Source organism: Odontesthes bonariensis, chromosome 2 (genome assembly GCF_027942865.1).
Source record: "Odontesthes bonariensis isolate fOdoBon6 chromosome 2, fOdoBon6.hap1, whole genome shotgun sequence".
Classification (NCBI taxonomy): Eukaryota; Metazoa; Chordata; class Actinopteri; order Atheriniformes; family Atherinopsidae; genus Odontesthes; species Odontesthes bonariensis.
The window spans coordinates 17,766,763-17,785,615 of NC_134507.1; the positions used below are offsets into that span (position 1 = coordinate 17,766,763).

General features: G+C 40.3%; 2 protein-coding genes across 2 annotated transcripts in view; both read left to right on the plus strand.

The window, feature by feature from the left end:
• Positions 1-17,789, plus strand: part of LOC142394780 (protocadherin-15-like) — a 211,494-nt gene extending 193,705 nt beyond the window's left edge. The window contains exons 33-40 of the mRNA XM_075478392.1: positions 714-722; positions 1,738-1,857; positions 9,485-9,506; positions 10,140-10,178; positions 10,331-10,404; positions 14,075-14,189; positions 14,375-16,269; positions 17,706-17,789. Coding sequence (XP_075334507.1) covers positions 714-722; positions 1,738-1,857; positions 9,485-9,506; positions 10,140-10,178; positions 10,331-10,404; positions 14,075-14,189; positions 14,375-16,246 — 2,251 coding nt within the window. The 3' untranslated portion in view covers positions 16,247-16,269; positions 17,706-17,789. The remainder of the gene's footprint in view (positions 1-713; positions 723-1,737; positions 1,858-9,484; positions 9,507-10,139; positions 10,179-10,330; positions 10,405-14,074; positions 14,190-14,374; positions 16,270-17,705) is intronic.
• LOC142398583 (protocadherin-15-like) lies at positions 2,840-5,857 on the plus strand. Its single transcript, XM_075482644.1, has 2 exons — positions 2,840-2,844; positions 4,285-5,857. Exons 1-2 carry the CDS (start codon positions 2,840-2,842, stop codon positions 5,855-5,857), a joined length of 1,578 nt encoding a protein of 525 aa, XP_075338759.1.
• Positions 17,790-18,853: the final 1,064 nt, after the last annotated feature.

The following is an 18,853-nucleotide window of genomic DNA, read 5'->3' on the forward strand; positions in this document are numbered from 1 at the left end:
CCTGTTTTTTTTCTGGCTCTTTTGCTCTCATAGATGCAAACATTGCAGTTCACAAAAATCCGATGCATTTTGTTTGAAGCACCATTTAGTAAAGTAAACGAACTGTCATTTGGCAGAAACAAGGCTCTCATCCCGTTTAATCGTTGGTATCCTGCAGAAGATTAGGTTTTGGCAAGCGTTTATTTGCAGCAGATGGGTAGAGAAGTTGACCTAATCCAAATGCACAGGCAGCACACAGCAGAATACCGTTTATGGTGACATTAGACCTAACACACAAACTGCCAGAGCAGATGCCACTTTGCTGGAGACGATATGACTATGGTGAAGTTAATCCTCGCATTTGTGTTTGTCAACATAAATCAGTGTTGCGTCAATTTGGAATTGACTGTAAAACATCAATTTGTCCACTCATCTGGAATAATCACATTTTGTTGTAAATTAGCAATGGCAGGATGAAGCATAACAGATTCCCTTCAGAAAAAAAGCAACGGCTTTTCTTTTACATGTAGCCATGCAGTCACCGCTGGAGACGTCAAAGCTTCTTTCTAGAAAGAGTTTAACTTTACCAAACAAGCTTCCTAAATCGAGGTTGTCCAGACAGTAAATCTAATCTATTTATAAATACTAGTAATATTTATACAGATGTGTGTATTAATTTTTGTCCTTTAATCTTCTTTCATTTTCTTTTTCTCTGCATCAAAAACTCTCACCAGGTTCAAAGAGTAAGTAATAACTTCTTTTTTTGCTCAGTGTGTGTGTGTGGGTGTGTGAAAAGCATACTTCTCTCATTATTCATTAGTTATCTAAAAATGGGCTGACTGCCATGACATTGTGACATACTAAATGCATCCTTGTTAATGCCACCTCTCTGTCACGTCACTGACATAATGACATGAAGCGACACTGACTCAGCTTGTGGATTACAGACCGAATGCGTAATTTGGCAGAACAGCCTCTCTTCAAGTGGAAAATCCGACAAAAGTTCAAAAGGAAAGTCAACCCGAAGCCAACTAGACACATGGTTTCACTCTGTCAGAAACTGTTGATCAGTCACATCATTTATCAAGTGTCCCATGGTTTAAATGCATGTATGGTAATGTTTGTGCGGATAGTTATATTGTAGATAACTCAAATAATCAGAAGTATTAGAATATAGATATATAATATATATAATAGAATATTGCTAATTCCGGCGGACATTTTCAAGTCTGAGGTTTAGATTTAGCTTATCGCCTCCCTGCTCCCATATTTGAAAACATGTTTCAAGCTCCATTAAACAATTTTTTGGGTGATATTGCTGAACAAATGCTTCCTTTAAGTTTGCAAGGGGTTGTTAGTAATGCCAAGCCCACTTAAGATTCACACATGAAATAAAGGGGTGGCTGATCAAACCAGGACGTAAATGGCAGTCAGTTTTGACTTAAAGGTTAAAGGCTGCGTAATTATTAGTCTGCATGAAATTAAATTGATTCAAATGATTTATTTTCTAAAGTGAAGCAAATTGGAAGAACAGCTTGGGGCTCTTTCCATAAAAAATAGTTTTAGAGACTCTTTTCTTGCATAAACTGTGTAGAAAGTGTCTGTGCATTGATATGGATGCTTAGTATACTTCATTGCACTACAATTTGTCTTCCTCTCAATCTTTTTCCAAAGTTCTTCTTAGGTATGACCAAGGGTATGTCGGTAGTTTTAGTTTTAACTGTATACAATGACAAGTGCGACTGTAACTGTGCACAGGCGACAGGCAGAGTGCGCCAAAACTGCCAGGATTCAGATGGCTCTGCCACCAGGAGGGAAAACAGCTCCAGCAGCTGCTCCCACTGCCAACCTCTATGAAGAGCTGGGCGACAGCAGCATGTGAGTCATGTCCCTTTGGTATTTGTCTCCCATTTCACACATCCTAACACTTTCTGTGTTCTGCAGGTACTGGAGGTGGCTAGGTGCTTGAATGCTTGTGCTAATCTCTTGGCATTTTCCTGCCTTTCAAGCCTACAGTTTAATATATAACATTTCTTTTTAAAAAAGCAGACTCATCTTTTAAACAAATACTAGCTATTCTGGTTGTTCTGATTGTTGAACTCATAAACCTCTACGCTGCCTCTGACATATGAGTTGTTGGATCCATTTCATTTCTCTGCTTTTTGTCTTCCTACTAATGATCCACTTTTGATGTGCACAACCACTCTATATGCCACAGAACAGCTGGCGATTAGGCTTTAGCTTATGCGTGTGTTTCTAATTTGACTGTGTATGCATTTTTGCAAGACCATCTCTCAAGGTAAGAGAGTGTTTAAGTTAATACATTACTTTAAACCTTCTTTTGATTAATACCTACAGTCCATTGAGTGCTGCCTAAGCTTCCCTACAGAGTACGATGAAAACAACTTTCCCTCAGCATAATTAAATTTCACTTTTATTTTTAAAAGCTTTCCTGATTTTGTGATCAAGTGTTAATGCTTGCGAGTCAAAGGAGTGTAAGTTCAGACCGCTTTCCTTAAGGTTTTATCAATTTTGATTTTTGGTTCTGTAGCAGCAAAAATATGATCAATTACATTGTATGATAGCAATGTAATTACTTGCAGGGGTTAATTTTCCAACCTGTTGAAAAAAAATAAAAGACGTTGGTGCCAAACAATTGTGTTTAAATCACTCTAAAACTTACTTTGCAGAAAGTTATATTGTGAGTGAGTCAGTATGGCTCTTAAGCTCAGAATTCAGAAACTTGCCGTACACTTCATCAGTGTCCTCCTGTCTCATCAAAACCTCTGACGTTTACCTTACCATCTGTCTGTTTTTTATCTTTCCATCATTTCTATTCTCTTGTCTCTCCGGATTCAGAATGCAGTAAGTAATTCTGCCATATGAAGTCTATGACTATAGATAATGTTATGTTTAAATGTCACCCAACAGCGCCCTCCTCTCCAATCTTTCTTATAGCTTTTGCTGAACATGTGAGGGCTAATTGTAGATATGTCCTGCAGAGATGATGTCTCTGTGATCTTAGTGCTGGAATTTCTCTTTGATCATTTAAAGCCTTGAGTGTAAATATACTTTTAGTTGGGGAAATAAGTACTGATAATTTACCTCTTTTAAGGAGTTGCAGTTTTTCAAACTTAAGGCTTTTGCACACCAAGTCTGTATTTGTTGTCTGACATTGCAGCTTTAAAAATGAATACAATGTCATCATTTCAGTCATATTTTTACACGCTGACATGGAAACCTTTCTGAACAGCTTTAATTTTCTGCAGTTCTTCCACATTGGTCAAATGCCTGTTGAGAGTTGTATGACTCCTCAGAGCTAATATACATGCAAAAGTCATTATCAAAAATGACATTTGACTAACCGCTTTATGTGGTTTCCCAGCACCAACCATTTTATGGCAAGATCAATGATGCTGGGTTAATGGGTTCATAGAAAATGATTCACAGAACTACCCCTAGCAATAGCTGGTAAAACTCTTCTTGCTGTTGTTGGCTCCATGTTGCATTATATTACGAATATCTACAATAGAGACATAACTTAAGCACATCTTGCACAAATCAGTGTGAAGGCTTTCTGTGACAATTTTATTAGATGATGGATTTTTTTAGAAATCATTTAAAAACACAGACTTGGTGTGCAAAGGTCTTTATTGTAACTCCTGCTTCCTTACGTTCTTACTGACGTGTTGTCGGGAGGAGGAAAAGTGAAACTCCCTTTGTTTACAGACAATGCATGACAGAAGCTATCACTATAGACGTTTCCCCTCTCCCTTTCCATTAGACTATTGTATCCTTTTGTGTTGCGTCGCTCTTATTTTCCACATCTCCTCATATTCCTTTGTGTTGAGACTGGACTGATTGCACCAATGCATCCAATATGGATTCTTGTTTTATACTTTGGAACAAAACACAGAACATCTACGAGCCTTTTCCCTTTACTCATTTTCCAGCTATTTACTTTACCTCTTTTGCTAAAGACTGTATTTTATCTTTCTCAAAATACGTCAAATTCATATTTTGGTGCCTACTGTGCCGAAATATATCAAACTTTTTAAACTTGTTTTTTTAGAAAAAGAAAAAGAAAAAGTATATTAGGCCATCTAAACCAACAAACTTACTGTTTTTTGAAGGTACCTTGAAAAATCAGTCACAATACAAATGGTCATAAATAATAGATTAGCATAGTATAGCACTGTATCTTTCCCCTCACCATTTTTTCTTTGCTTCGCTTACCCCGAATCCATCAGTTTTCAACTGTTTTAAGTGTTCTTTCTTCTTCACCTCCACCTTTTACTGGGGCAGGGCTAAAAAGTCTGTCATTGCGGAGGCCGACCGCCAGAGGATTCTTGGCTCCTTTACCTGTCGCTCCATTGCAGCCCGTAGCAACGGAGCATTGTTTGGCAACTTACCCAAGTCCGACAGCAACGTGACTCTTCTTTCTGACGGCAACCCACTCACCACCCACAACCCCATCTATGATGAGAATAGTCCCTTTGGCAGCCCTAAAGTCTTCATGCAGGGGCAGAATCTGCCTGAAAAGCGGTTCTCTTTTTCTCCCCCCCACTCAGCAGGGTCAGGGTGTACCTTGTCAATGCCTGCTCGCATGCACAGAGGCCTGCATGGCTATGACGAGCCAAGAAGACAAGTTCTTATGGACCAAGCCGATTGGGAGCTGCAGATACTACAAGCAGCCATGAGAAGCAAGCAAAGGCCAAGGAGTTCGGATGCGTTTGAAGTCGGCGACAGCACAGACAATAAGTTGTCAGTCCGTGAGCAGGCAAGGCAGTTTGAGCAGCAAGCCTACCAGGAGCATACCCTCAATCAAAACAGAGACTCTCATGGCTCGATCACTTCCATCCTTATCAGGGATATGGATAGTGATGACATGCTGGAGCTGACCTCAGAAACTCTTCTCTCCATCATGGATTACCCTCAAAGCCCTATGTCTGTGGGCAGAGATGTACCCCCCAGCATTTTCGCTACCAAGGCAGATGAACCGTGGCAAGCGTCCAACCAGAAACCAACTCCACCTATTCTGAGAAAGTTCAGCTCGAGCATTTCCAGCTACATGACAGTGCAGCCTTGCCAGATCACTGTGGAGATGATACCAGACCCACCAGAAAATCCACCGCCTCCGCCTCCTCCTCCTCCTCCCCCACAGCTGTATCCTCCATCCCCACCCACATCTCCTCCACCATCTCCCCCCTCTAGTCTTCCTTCAGGTCCACCTTCACCTCCCTGTCTTCATAAATCTCAGCATAGCCCTCTACCCTCTCCCCCTCCTGTCAGTAAACCTGTTCCTCCTCCACCCCCACCGCCGCTCCCTCCTCCCTCCCCTGCCAGCGATCAGCCACGCCCAGTCATCCAGTTTGTTCCAACCGCTTTACCTCCCATGTCCTCTCTTCGTCCCGTCTCAGAGCGAAAACTCGCTGCTCGTCTTACCCCATCGGGAACTGACTTTGGAAATAAGAAGGAGCTTAAAGGGATTCTAAAAAATATCCAGAATCTAGCTGACATTGAAAGATCCGTTGCCAACCTTTACAGCCAAGTGGACAAAAATTCTAAGGCACCCAAGTTTAACAAGAAACCACATGACATTGCTAACAAACTGCAAAGCTTTGATTCAGGTGACGAGCAGAGTTGGTCAAAAATAACTAACTCAAGCTCTGACATCCAAATCAGTCCAACAAGTGCTGAAGATGGAGCGAGTCAACAGAGCCAAGCAGAGAAGCTGAATGCAGAGAAGCTGAATGCAGAGAAGCTGAATGCAGAGAAGCTGAATGCAGAGAAGCTGAACTCAGAGATGCTGAACTCAGACAGCCCAAACACTGAGGAGCCCTGTGAACAGTTGTCCTCTCAGTCCACAGTATTGTGACTTCTTCTTGTTTCCATCTCTACATCTCCATTTTTTTTGTTTTGTTTTGTTTGTTATTTGTTATTTCTACCGTTTACATTTTGCACAGTTGGCTGTATTTTATATATGCGTTGACCATGTAAGAAAACTCTGACTGAGATTTTTAGAGGAAAACATGCATTTTATACTTGATACTTAGTGTGGGCATTACCTTTTAGTCACCAGCCAAGAAATGTGGTCAGGTCTGTTGCACTGATTGTACAACATCCTCACTGACTTGCATTAGAAAAGGCTTACATATCCAGTTGGCATTTGGCTCAGTTTATTTCCACATTTCCATTATCTGAACTGGTGTGATCTGTGATAGTGTAAAGTATGCCCTGGTGTTCACAGATTAGTGAGTTTATCGTGTTGTATGCGTGTCCTTTCAGTTCACAGTCTTAACATTAATATTTCATAGCCAAAACCATTTAAATTAAATTATACTAAATACCAATATTTAAATCTCTGCAGCCCTGAGGTCTGTTTCTTGAACCATTTGCTGGATCCATATTGGTGATTTTGAATTATGTTATTTTACTTGTTACTGAGATAAGAGCTTTTAAATTTAGATTGCTGTTGCTTCCTTCATAATCCAATTATGCATAAGTAAAGTAATATAAAGTTTTTTCAAACGCGAGATAATTACCATAACTGTTTTCCCAGTTCCCCTAAAGGCATGCCCATCTATGAAATAAGCTTCTCCAGATTCAGTAAAGGTGATCATTTAGTTGATGAAACCTATTTAAAAAGTTACCACAGTGACTTCATCTCAGAGTATTCAGTTATTTGCAGCTGTTTTTAAATACATATGATCGTGAATGAAAGAGTCATTAAAGTGCAGAGATGTGGGATAAAGAGAGGAGCATCCCCTCAGAAATGGTGCTGTGGACACATACATAAATGACATTGAAGCTTATGTTGGGTATTATGAGACAGGCAACAGGTAGTCCTTTCATTCAACAATAGTAACAGCTCAATGTCAATAGCAGCCAGGTCTATGTGTAAGTAAAACACATTCGCTGGCTGCCTCTGGCATGCTGAATAAAAAGAGTTGAGCTCTAAGGAACCTGTCTTTCCACATGTCTGCAGAAATCCTCTCAACATGATAAAGTAGACACTCTGATGTTTGTCTGCACACTGAAAAAGACTAATTAGAGAACCAATCCATCGTTAACCAAGGCTGCTGCCTGTTGGACAGTCAGCTAATGTTACCTTCTCCTTTCCTCTCTCATCCCTCTGACCCCCTGCCTGTCTGTGTTTCTTTCACTTGTGTACCCTCTCTCTCCTGTCAATTGCTTCTAAAGCTTTCCAATCCTTGACCTCTTCTTGTTAATCTTTACACGTGGTTTTCAAGACACACTTACTTTCGTTCAAATGATTGAAATGCAGGATTTTCTCTTGCTTCCTGTGCTCAGGTTTTCACTCTCACCACTTCTCTCCTCTATTTTTCACCCACATACACATCATGTTTTTATGTCTCCCTCCATGCCCAAAGGCAAAATGGACTTAGCATACCTCACATCCAGAGTAACGTCATGTTTGATTCATCACATATTCCCCCTGAAGAGCAGATCGAAGGCTGGCTAATTTTGTATTCCATGTTCGCTACATGGGGTAATCTCTTTTGTAAAGAGGCAAGCAGTTCACATGCTGTTTCTTTTAACCCAAAGAATTGCGAGCCATAATGGAACCATAATGGATGGTATTCTTAATATGCAATTTGTGTAATTGTTTTTTTTATCAAACTCATTCATGTCCTAACTAATGATTTAGAAAAGTTCTGCCCCATAAAAGAAAAAAAAACCATTTCTTTAGGAAAATTTAAAAGACAAAAGAAAGAAAAAAGTCATGGTAAGTTTAATGTTAAAAGTATTTTTTATTGTTTGTTTGCTTTGTTTTTTGTACTCTCTAGGCATATATTTAGTTCACATAGAAGATGGCATTATTAATTTTCTCATGCAAAAATTTATTTCTGCTTTTATGTGGAGATCAAGCCAGAGAATAAACTTTCCCGTAGCGTGACATGCTAAAATGTAACATGGACCCCAGCTACTGTGATTGTTCTTCTTTGTATACTGTGTGTTAACTTATCATACTGACCTAAACTAAAGTATAACTGTCTGAATTTGTAATAGGATTTGTCACAAGTCTAACTCACAAACCAGCATTCTGCCAGCAGCTCTTTACAGTATTCTGGTCTTTAAAGATATGCCAATTTTTTTGCAAGATTCAGTTGGTTCAATGGTTATTCACACTATCTCTTCTAATGTCTTCCGTCTGGTATGTGTTTCTTTAATTTCAGGAAAAGGTGTGACCAGTGGGACACTTGTTAATTCATATTATTAATAGAACCACAGTTACATCGTTTCATGCAACAGTATAGAAACCACTCTACCAACATTTGGGTGCTCTCCTGGCAGACCAATGCAGACACAACACCATTTTAGTAAATCTTATGTAAAAATATGCATAGATTGCGAAATATAAAGCTACATATTACCTTACTTTACTATGTAACTAGACTGTTCAATATGCTCCCTGCTGTAATTCTGAGGCAATCGTTCTCACCTTTATATCTCCACATTGCTTTATCACCCATCTTCCACCAGGTCCCCTCTTGTGCAAACTTCCTATGCCCTCCGTCCACTAAGTCATTTTTCTTGATGTTGTATGAAATAGCAGTGGCCAGCAGGCAAGCCAACAGGTCATCCATCAGAACCAACTCCCATCATCCACTCTGCCTGGGAGGTGTGGCATATGGCTGCCCTGTCCCTGTCCCCTGGTCCCTGGTCCCTGCCCATAATAACAGATTACAACTCTCTAGGGGAATGTCACATCATCACTTGGCCATATATCCAAGTGTTTGACAGTTGTCATTATTTATGGGTGCAGACAAGTTACAGCTGTATGCTTGTGAACCTTGAGGGTTTTTAGCCGAGCTGCTCCATTACGGGCCGTTTCATATTGACTTGTACTAAAGGCACTGCCACTGCACTCTTATCCTTAGGAATTTAATTCTATCAAACATTAAAAAAAGACAAAGTTTAACGAAGAATAAATGAACAAAAAATAAATCATTATTAAGTATTCTGTTACATATTTATATGTATACACATATATCTATTGTTATCACTGGGCTTATCATGGTGGTATAAAGACATTTTCATTCAATTCTGCCCCTTAATGACTGTCCTTTTCATTTCTGCTGGTAGATTATTTCGATGTGGCTTTATAAACGCTGACTTTTTCCACTTTCTAATCTTACTCGCCTCTTTGATATTTGCATTTATTGCTTCTTGCTTTCTTTCTTTTCTTTACATTTGGATGAGAAAAGGGGTAAAAAAAAAAAAAAAAAATCCTCCACCAGCTTGATAACTTGGCAGCCTTACGCTCCCTTTTGAAAACTGAACAATATCTTCAACTCGTGTTTGTAATTTAACACATGGAAATGCACAGTAAGTAAAGCTGCAATTTCCTGACTGGTCAGCAGAATGTAGACACAGTAGTTCTGTAGCCTTAACATTTCATTTACGTAAAAGCACATAATATGTTGCTGTCAATCTACATTCATTATTTGTCCTATTTCCTTCTCTCTGCAACCCATAGGAGGCAAGGCTACGGCAGACAGGTAAGCCGGCTTGTTGTGATGTCTGTTTATCTTATTGTTGTGCTGAGACATTTTGTCGCTGATGGCAACTTGAGGCAGCATATATCCCATTATTCTTATCTTCAGTTCAGTTGATGGAAAACACTGAATGACATTAAGATGAGAACTCAGTTATAGTACTTCTAACACTCTCATTACAGTTTAGATTTGATGTGTTATTTTCTCTATGGTTGTTCTAAAAGAGCAGATAAGCATTTGAATGAGTTTTTCTCTGCTATGGTCAAAAACATAATCAAGGATCTAACACAATCTCTTTTTTGACAATGTATGGCTTCGAAATCCATTTGTCCTTTTCAAATCATGTTTAAACTGCCAATATCTGATAAAGACAAGATGTTGATTTTTGTTAGTTTTTCACTCGTCTGTTGCTTCGTTAGCATCTTTCCTCTTCTTCCTATCTTTGTTTTCAGCAATATTTTATCTGTCTTTTCACCTTTTTTCTCCATTGTTTTTAATAGAAGTAGACCAGTGAGCTTAAGAGGAGCATTTTTTGGCTTTTAATCAGAGGTTCAAAAGTGAACTCCTCCTTTGTTTCTTTCCTGGTCATTCCTGCCTTCCATTCCCTTATCTTTCTTCTTTACTAATCTTTGGCAGCAACAGCAACTGCTGAGGCCATCTCTTCTAAGACCCGAGGTAGACGCACTCTTGCTTTTTCTTAATTCACAGGGATTCTTTTGTATGCTCACTCTATATGCTGCTGCTGCTGCTGCTGCTGCTGCTCTTCGTCTGCCATCTTTATCTGAGAGATGCTGAGTAATTTCTCTGTCTGCCTCCCTGAAATGCAGGAGCTCTCCATGGAGTCAGGTATTGACCCAGGCCAGGACTACTACACACAAGACTACTATAATTATGACCAAGGGTGAGCATGCAGCCGGTCACATCTCACATTAATTGTACTCTGATCCATGGAATCAATCCCCATCGGTTCATTTGAAGTTTAAAAAAAAAGAAATTAGATGATATCATTATCTACCGTGACCTTGCTTTTCCAACTCTTAGTGTTGAATTCCTTGAGAGATGAAGATCATTTCAAAAAGGTTTTGAAGAAAATTATGCAAATTTATTCCCCTCTTCAGGATTATTTCCCTCCTCTATTCCCATCAAATAAGATCAATTACACTGGCTTGACTCGGGCACCTGAGACTCTGAAAATGTGTCCCATAGCTTAATGGATGAAATGTGTTTTGGCTTGACTGTTACATTACCCATATGGTCTAAAGACGAAAAACTTGGAACTCAAAACCGTAACAGCTGCTGAGAAATTGTTATTCATTAGACACTCCTGCTCTGTTGCAGGTGACTTCCAACATTCTGGGGAATTACGCTGCAAATCTGTCAAAATAGTTAGAGGCTTTTACACCTCACAGGCTTAGATCAGTGAAGGCATATGTAACTTTTGTTAAAAACTGTCCCTCGTAAGGTTAATCGCTTTAATTGCCTCTTTAGTTAGTCACCAGTTTATTTTACAAGTTGCCCTTACCATTTCTAATTACAGTGTCTGAATCACACTGGCCTTCATTAGCAAGGGTTTATAACTATGTTTTTAATGATATGTCACTATCTTAATTGTTAAAGCTGCTACTGCCAAGGAGAGTACCGCCCCGATGACCAAAGGTTTTGATCTATTTTTATTTGCAATAAGGGACACATTTACCGAGTGATTAAGCTTTTAATCCAGCAATCGGCGGACTATGTGGGCTTTGCAGCAGACCTTGAATTTTCAGAGGGTGGCATAGACACAAATCAGTGTTACCAGTGTCTTGCTTTCAGGAGATTAAATATCTGAAATATTAGTCATGGAAATGCTATAACAGTAGAAAAAAATGGAGACAGAAACATCTTATTGGGATCTAAGAAGATTGGAAGCAATTGTTGACCTCAGTGAGTAGCGACAGAATACCACACACACATACTTCCTACCTTTTCGGCAATTAGAACGTGCACCAGGGGATTTGGACCTCTACATCCCCAGCAAAGATTACTTGAATGACTGCACTGCTGGGGTGGCATGGTTGTCTGCACACCTTCCCACAGTTTGAAGCAATGAAACTGCAAGTTCAAAACATCTTTTGCACGTTTGATTCTGCTAGTTTTTAATGTTTTGTTGAATATTTTGGTGAAGAATGTACATTTGTCAAAATCATAAACGCTATCCCTATGCATCCCTGCTATGCTTCCCTTACTAATTACAGTGAGACACTGAATATCTGATCCCCGTATGCATTGTTCAGGTGTGATTTTGGCACATTTTTTCACACAAACTGTCTTTGAATCTTGAAAGGTTGAACTCTGAATGAACTCTGATCATCAGTTCTTATCATAGATTTTCAATTGGACTCAAGGTGATTGACTGGGCCATTCTCACAGCTTTATTTTCTTTCTCTGAAACCAATTGCAAGTTCCATGGCTCCACCCTCGTTTCATCTTCAGCATCCTAGTTGATGGAAGCAGATTTTTATTAAGAATGTATAATTTTCCATTCATGGACATTTTTCCATTCATCCTTTCTTCAATTAAATGAAGTCTGCCATATGCTGAAAAATAGCCCCACACCATGATGTTCCCAGTCCCACCTCCAAAACTTCCCTGTTAGTGTGGTGTTTTCGGGGTGATGTGCAGTGCCATTTTGCCTCCAAACAGGGTGCGTGCTACAACATCCAATGAGTTAAATTTTGGTCTCATCTGAGCAGACTATATTCTTCCAGTTTTTTGTTCAACAGTGGAGTCTTGCGCAGTGAGCGTGCATAGAGGCCATGGCGGTTGAGCGTGTTACTTCTGGTTTTTTGTGAAACCACTGTACCTGCTAATTCCAGGTCTTTCTGAAGCTCTCCACAAATGGTCCTTTGTATTCTTTTGAGTCTTCTTTGAAAAGTCATGCAACCGGTTGTGCCCAGATTATGGTGTAATGATTGTCTTTCCACTTCTGGCCTCAACATTGCTCACTGGAACACTCAGCAGTTTAGAAATCAGTATGTTTTGCATCAATCAGGTTTGCGAAGGTCTTGTTTGAGCTCTTTGCTTTTACCCACCGTGAAATGCTTCTTGTGTAACACCTTGATAATGGGAAACCTTTTTATAGACCATCAATTAGGACTTATCCAATTAATATTATTTTGCACTGATAGGGGGCAGGATTGCTTTTGAAATACTGACAGATTTCTACTGGTTTCTTGGCTTTCTATGCCTTTTTGCGCCTCCTTTTCTTCATGTGTTCAATACTTATTCCCAGTGTCTTTTCACTTTATAACACATAACTTAACTAGCAAATGTCTAAGTATATATGGATTGTTTGGGTTACCTTCATCTGGTGAAAATGTCACATCAATAACTTCATTCGAAATATATTTACTGAGAAAAATGTTGACGGGACTGATACCCTTTTTAGTCTGGCTAACCACTAGAGGTGAATTTGGAACCATGTCATGAAGTTTTATGTTTTTAATTTTGTCTACTTTTTGCAACACAAAATCTAAGGGAACTTAATTAACCAAGAGGGTTCCTGGAGCTTTGCTGTTCAGACTCCCAAACAGATTGAGTCTCTTCACCTTTCTTTTTCACTTTGATTTGTAAAAAAAAAACAGGGATGTGCATTATGTCACCAAAGTATTTTATAGGATCCATCCACCCATTCATTTTCTATACCCGCTTAATCCAATTCAGGGTCGCGGGGAGGCTGTATCCCATCCCAGCTGTCATTGGAAAAGAGGCAGGGTACACCATCACGCCGGTCCATCACAGGGCCACACAGAGACAAATGAGACTATTTTATAGGATGTGTGCTGAAACAGATAGTCTCATTTAATACTCTGCTGATGAAGGCCATATAGTATAGCCAGACCTGCTTAGAATGAAAAAAAAATACAGAATATTGTAGAATAGTTATGCTCACCATTTTAATTCAAGTGATTAAATGGCCTTTAAGCTTTACTTATGTCAACACAGGGTCACATTGCAGCATGTGGTTGCTGAGACACACACACATGCTGAGACTCCTCTGACAAATACTGTATTTTTCAAAAGCTTTTTAGCTTGGGCTTGTGTTTTTAATCTCCATCACATTCTCCATAAACTGAAAAAGTCATTTCTAAAAAGTGCAGTCAATCACCGCAAAAATTACTGTCTATGTGGCCATGAAATGTCCTGAATATTGAAATGGGGCCAGCACTATACAACAGGAAATGGGATAACGAATTAAGAATAGTGATGAAAACTACGAACAGAAACGTTTTATTTTGGCCAATTAATAATGTTACATTCCACTGTATCTATCACAACCAGTACAACGGGGCAGTACATTTACTTTACAGCCCACAATAAAATAAAAAAAAAAACAGTAATACATGTGTTTGTGGCATTCAAGTTTGCACTTTGTAAATTCTTGTTTTTATTAAATCCAATGATTTTCAGTGTCACTACTGCGAGCTGCTTTACTTGAGGAAATGTTGAAAATCTAGCAACAATTGAATGCAATGCACAATAATTCTAAACATCATATTGTGGTGTGTATTTTGTTTGAATCTGTTTCTCAGATATGACTTTCCTCAGTATGGCAGTCGGAGGAGGCTGATACCTCCCGTGTATGATGAATACGGAGAGGTGATCATGGAGGATGATGGGTATTACTACAGTCCACATGGCCCTGAGGTATTATCATTCCTTCAATGGGAATATCATACTTTCTTTTATGATCAATGTTATTTTCACTATCGCCCTAATAGGCTGTGAATTTCCTGTGTTATATTGATACAACTGTGTAAACCCTATGGGACATTCCAGCATTGTGGCTTTATAATCAGAAAAGGTTGCTAAATAAAATATGACTGTCTTAGGGCCAAGGCAGAGGGCGTGGTGGCATGCGAGGCAGAGGTCCACCAAAGAGGGTCGCATTTAGGGACTTGCCGCAAGAAGATGAAATTGAACAAGCTGAGCCAGCAGAGGAAGGTGAGCCTTCTAAGGCTGCCAAAAGACTGAAGTCTGTTATGAAACTCAGCAAACTCCTGGCAGCCGGCAAGGGAGGAGAGGAGCCATCTGACGCCAGTCCTTCTGGCCCATCTCCATGGAAGAGAGCCAAGATGCTCAAGATGTTTGGCGCTGGTAAGAAAGACAAGGATTACGCCAAGCTGATGTCAGCCCGCCGTATTGACAGCCAGGAGAGCCTGACCGACAGGCCAGCACCGATGGGACCCATAGACAGCAAGTCTGATTCCCGCAGTCGCCTTAGCAAAGTTTTAAAGAGAATCAACATAAGCAACAGGTTGCAGGTCAGGAGGAAGTCACAGAGTAGCGTGAGTCATAGCTCAGCCACAGGCAGTGAGAAAGATGAGGAGGCCTCAAAAGCCACCAGTGAGGATGAAAGAAAGTCTAAAGTGTCAATTAGTGTGACGGAAAGTGAGCCAGAAGCAAGTGAAAGTGGAAGCAGTAAGGAAAAAGGCTCCGATGACGAATCTTCAGAGAAAAGTAGTGTCGACAGAGATCATCTTAAAGTAGATTTAGACAGGGATGATACAAACGAAAGCACTGTTGACTCAGAAGAAGAGCAAGATGAAGAGCCAGGGGATTCTGATGAGGAAAGCAAGTCCGGATCTGAGGAGGAGGAAACGGAGAAGGAATCTGCCAGTGACAAAGGATCGGAGAGTGAAAGCGAGTCAGAGTCAGAAAAAGAATCCGAGTCAGAGAAGTCATCAGCTACAGAGAAAGAGTCAGAAACTGAGAAGGAGTCAGACTCTGGGGAAGATTCCAAATCTGAGTCAAAAACAGGCACAGCGACAGAACAGGAAACGAGTACAGAAAAGAGTTCAGCAACAGAGAGAGATTCTGATGAAGAGTCAGGGGAGGACGAAGCCTCGGGCAGCACTAGAGAGAGTGGATCGTCTGCACGCTCTTCTATGAGATCATCGGCCACCGAGACCAGCAAGGGGAGCAGTGCTTCTGAAATAAGTGGGAGAAGAGAAAGTGAAAGTGCAAGTGAGAGTGTCAGTGGTGCTGCTAGCAGTGGTGCATCTTTATCTGGCTCAAGTGTTAGATCATCACAGACAACCCGATCATCAAAAATAACCTCAGAGAAGTCCAGCGAAGAACTCAGTGAGGCTGAGTCAGGGACAGGAACAGCCAGTGAGACAGAGGCAGAGGCAGAGTCAGCGTCAGGAAGTGAACCCTCTTCGTCTCTTGGGTCCAGCAAGACAAAATCTTCTGGTTCAGATGTCAGTGAGAGGTCTTCATCTGGTAGTCAGAAAACAGAGAGTTCTTTGGGAAGTGAGGAGAGTTCCGCTGGTTCCCGGTCCACCAGTGGGAGTCGGCGTTCCCAAAAGTCCCTCCTGAGTCGTGGTTCCCAGGACACAATCACAGAGGAGTCTGAGGACGAGGAGGAAGAAGCTGAAACCGCTGACGAAAGCAAAGAGTCTGCTAGTGAGGTCAGCGAGGAATCATCATCTCGGAGATCCAGTGTGGCGTCAGGTGACCCTGGGCCCTCTGCCCCCTACAGTGGTCCTCCTTACAGCACTGAGATCAGAAGCGTCACCTCCGAAGAGACATACGGAGGACTGTCCCCCATCACTGAAGTGGACGAGGATGCCATCTCCTCTGACAAAACTTCAGTCAGTGGCTCTGGATCAGGGACTGGCAGCGCATCAAAGGACGCAGAAGAAACTGAGGAAACGTCAGAAGCTGATTCTGAATCTGAAGGGAACTCAACAGCCTTCTAGAATGATATATTGTCCCCTGTGAAGTAAGAGTGAATAAAATCTATTACCCTTGCATGGGAGTGAAGAAATATTGCTTGCCTCTACAGAGTGTTTCAAGCATTCACTTTTTTCTGATTTCTTTTTCCCGAGCCAGAAAAAAAAAACCTTGGTGGTTTTCTGCTGCAAATCATCTGAATCTGACTCTCCTTTTTATATCACTGGATTATTGCTCTCTTTCATGTTTTCTGTGTGCTCCTTCATGCCTTTGCATTTTGTGTAGCTTTTTACTCCAGTTTTAGCTGTGAGATTTAACATGTTGCATTACTGTCCTCTTTTCCCTGTTTTTTTTTTTTTCCCACTTTCCTTTTCACTGTGTTACCTACACTACTTGGCGAGGGATTAGAGGCTGGCAGGAGAACCGACACAAGACTGGCTCAGAATGTTGTGCTAGGACAGCAGCAAAATGTACCTCAGCCACCTAAACAATCCTTATCTGTTTAAATGTAGTGTATTCCAAGAATATTTTCACCACTGTGTTATCAGACAGTCCACTTTAACAGGGAATCGAAGCTGTTGTATCCATTTATTCTCTGTTCAGTGCCACCAGACTCCTTTGATAACAGCATTGTAACCTTGCAGATCCCAGCTCGTCTACAGCTGCCGAGAGCTGTTAGGTTGGTTTGTGTTTTTGTGACCTCTTTGTTTGCCAGAGTAACCAAAAGTCAAGGCAACCGATCAGTAAGTCCCATCTTCCACATTGTAAAATCCCAACTTGTCAAAGGAGTCGAGCTACTACTGACTAATAAGTTTTAACAGCAGTTTATTGCTCTTTGTTTTCTTAAGATCAAGTCCAAGTCCATTATACAAAAGTTAAAAAAAAAAAAATCAAACAAATTGGAATTATGTTTGACAAAAATGTGCTCTCTGGTCAAAAGATGAACTGTATTATGGTTCTGTTAAACAGAATGGAAAGCAGAGTAGTTCCCTTAAAGAAATAACAGTTAGTATGCGAGCACCGGTCATATTTCTTCTCTACAAGCTGAAAAAGCTCATCATGTGTTAAAAGTTTTCTACACTAGAGCTTACTGGCTAATTGTTCTCTCCTAATGCGAATCGACTTTTTACGGAAAAATACAAAACCCACCAGAGGTGGGTGTGAATTACAAAACAAAACTTTTTTTTTTTTACTTCATATTTCCATTAATTGCACATTAAGAAACCCTGATGGAAAAACAACAGATGACCTTTGTTGACAAATAGTCCACGTTAAATCCTAAAAAAAAAATGTATTTCATTTTTCCTTGAACAAAGGCCTAAATTTTGCCAAGAGTTTTCTGTGAATACTGTGATCTCAATATTTGGTGTGCAACCCAACCCTGCAGTGTGAACTTGTGTGCTGTGTAATTTATCTTAAAAAGAATAGAAAAATGAAAAAATGATCTATGTATTGACTCTGACCTCTTCATCCTCTCCTCCTCAGCCTGGGAGAAAGAAGAGGATCAAGCTTGTGGTAGATCGGGAGAATGAGACCAGTTCCACGGGAGAGGAGAGCACTACGGAGAGCCAGCGGAACAGACTCCCCAACAGCCACAGCAACATTAACGGGAACATTTACCTCGCCCAGAATGGCACCATCATCCGAACTAGGCGGCTTCCCCATCTAAACAACCTAAAGATGGGCTCTCCATGCCGCCTGAGTAAGCATTTTAAAAAACTTGACAAGTTGGGTGTCACTCATGAAGAACCCAATTCTGTTGTTGGCATAGAGGGTTCAGAAAACAACACAGAAAATGGAACAGGTGAGTGCGTTTCCCCGAGCAAGGACGTAAACCTCAACACTTTGTCCAATTGTGGCTCCTTGGGGTCCGCTATTACAGATCTAAAAAGTTTTGGGTCCAAAACCAATATTGCCAAGGCCATGATTGACAAAAACAGCCCATGTATCAATGAGCAAGAGACTCCTGTTGACAACCACAGGAACAGCAGAGAAACGCTGGAGTCACACAGTGATCACACATTATCTGATGAGGAGGAATTGTGGATGGGACCCTGGAACAGCCTGCACATACCAATGACAAAACTCTGACTGGCCATGCACAAAATTAAATTCCTTTTTGTCAATTTACTTGTTTTTTTTTCTTTTTTCTTTTGCTAAGAAAATCATCATAAAATGTGTGCCTCAGCTTGAAAAGCTCCAATCTCTGACATGTGATTGAACTTCTATTCATATTTAATTTAGTAATACGTTAAAGCTTCCTTGTTCTCAGCATTTGTTAGCAGCAGGCCGAAAGGGGATAGAGATATGAAGCGGAAAGGCAGTGCCTCAAAGAAATATAGAGTTTTATGTGAACCACGCTTGAGTGTAATTTCAGTTTTTTTTTTGTTTTTTTTGTTTTTTTTATTTTTTTTTATTTTTTTTTTATTGAAGACAAAAGATGGGCTTTTTTAATTGAGTAAATTCTTGTTTTACTTCCTTTTTCCTGCCACTTTTTGTTTTAATCTTAAAACCGATCAGAGACTGTCGTTCATTTCACAACACCGTTAAAGATATTTACTGAGAAATCAGGGTGATGAGATGGGAAAATTGTGATTATATACTAAGAAAAGTAAAAGAAACTTATTTTGCTA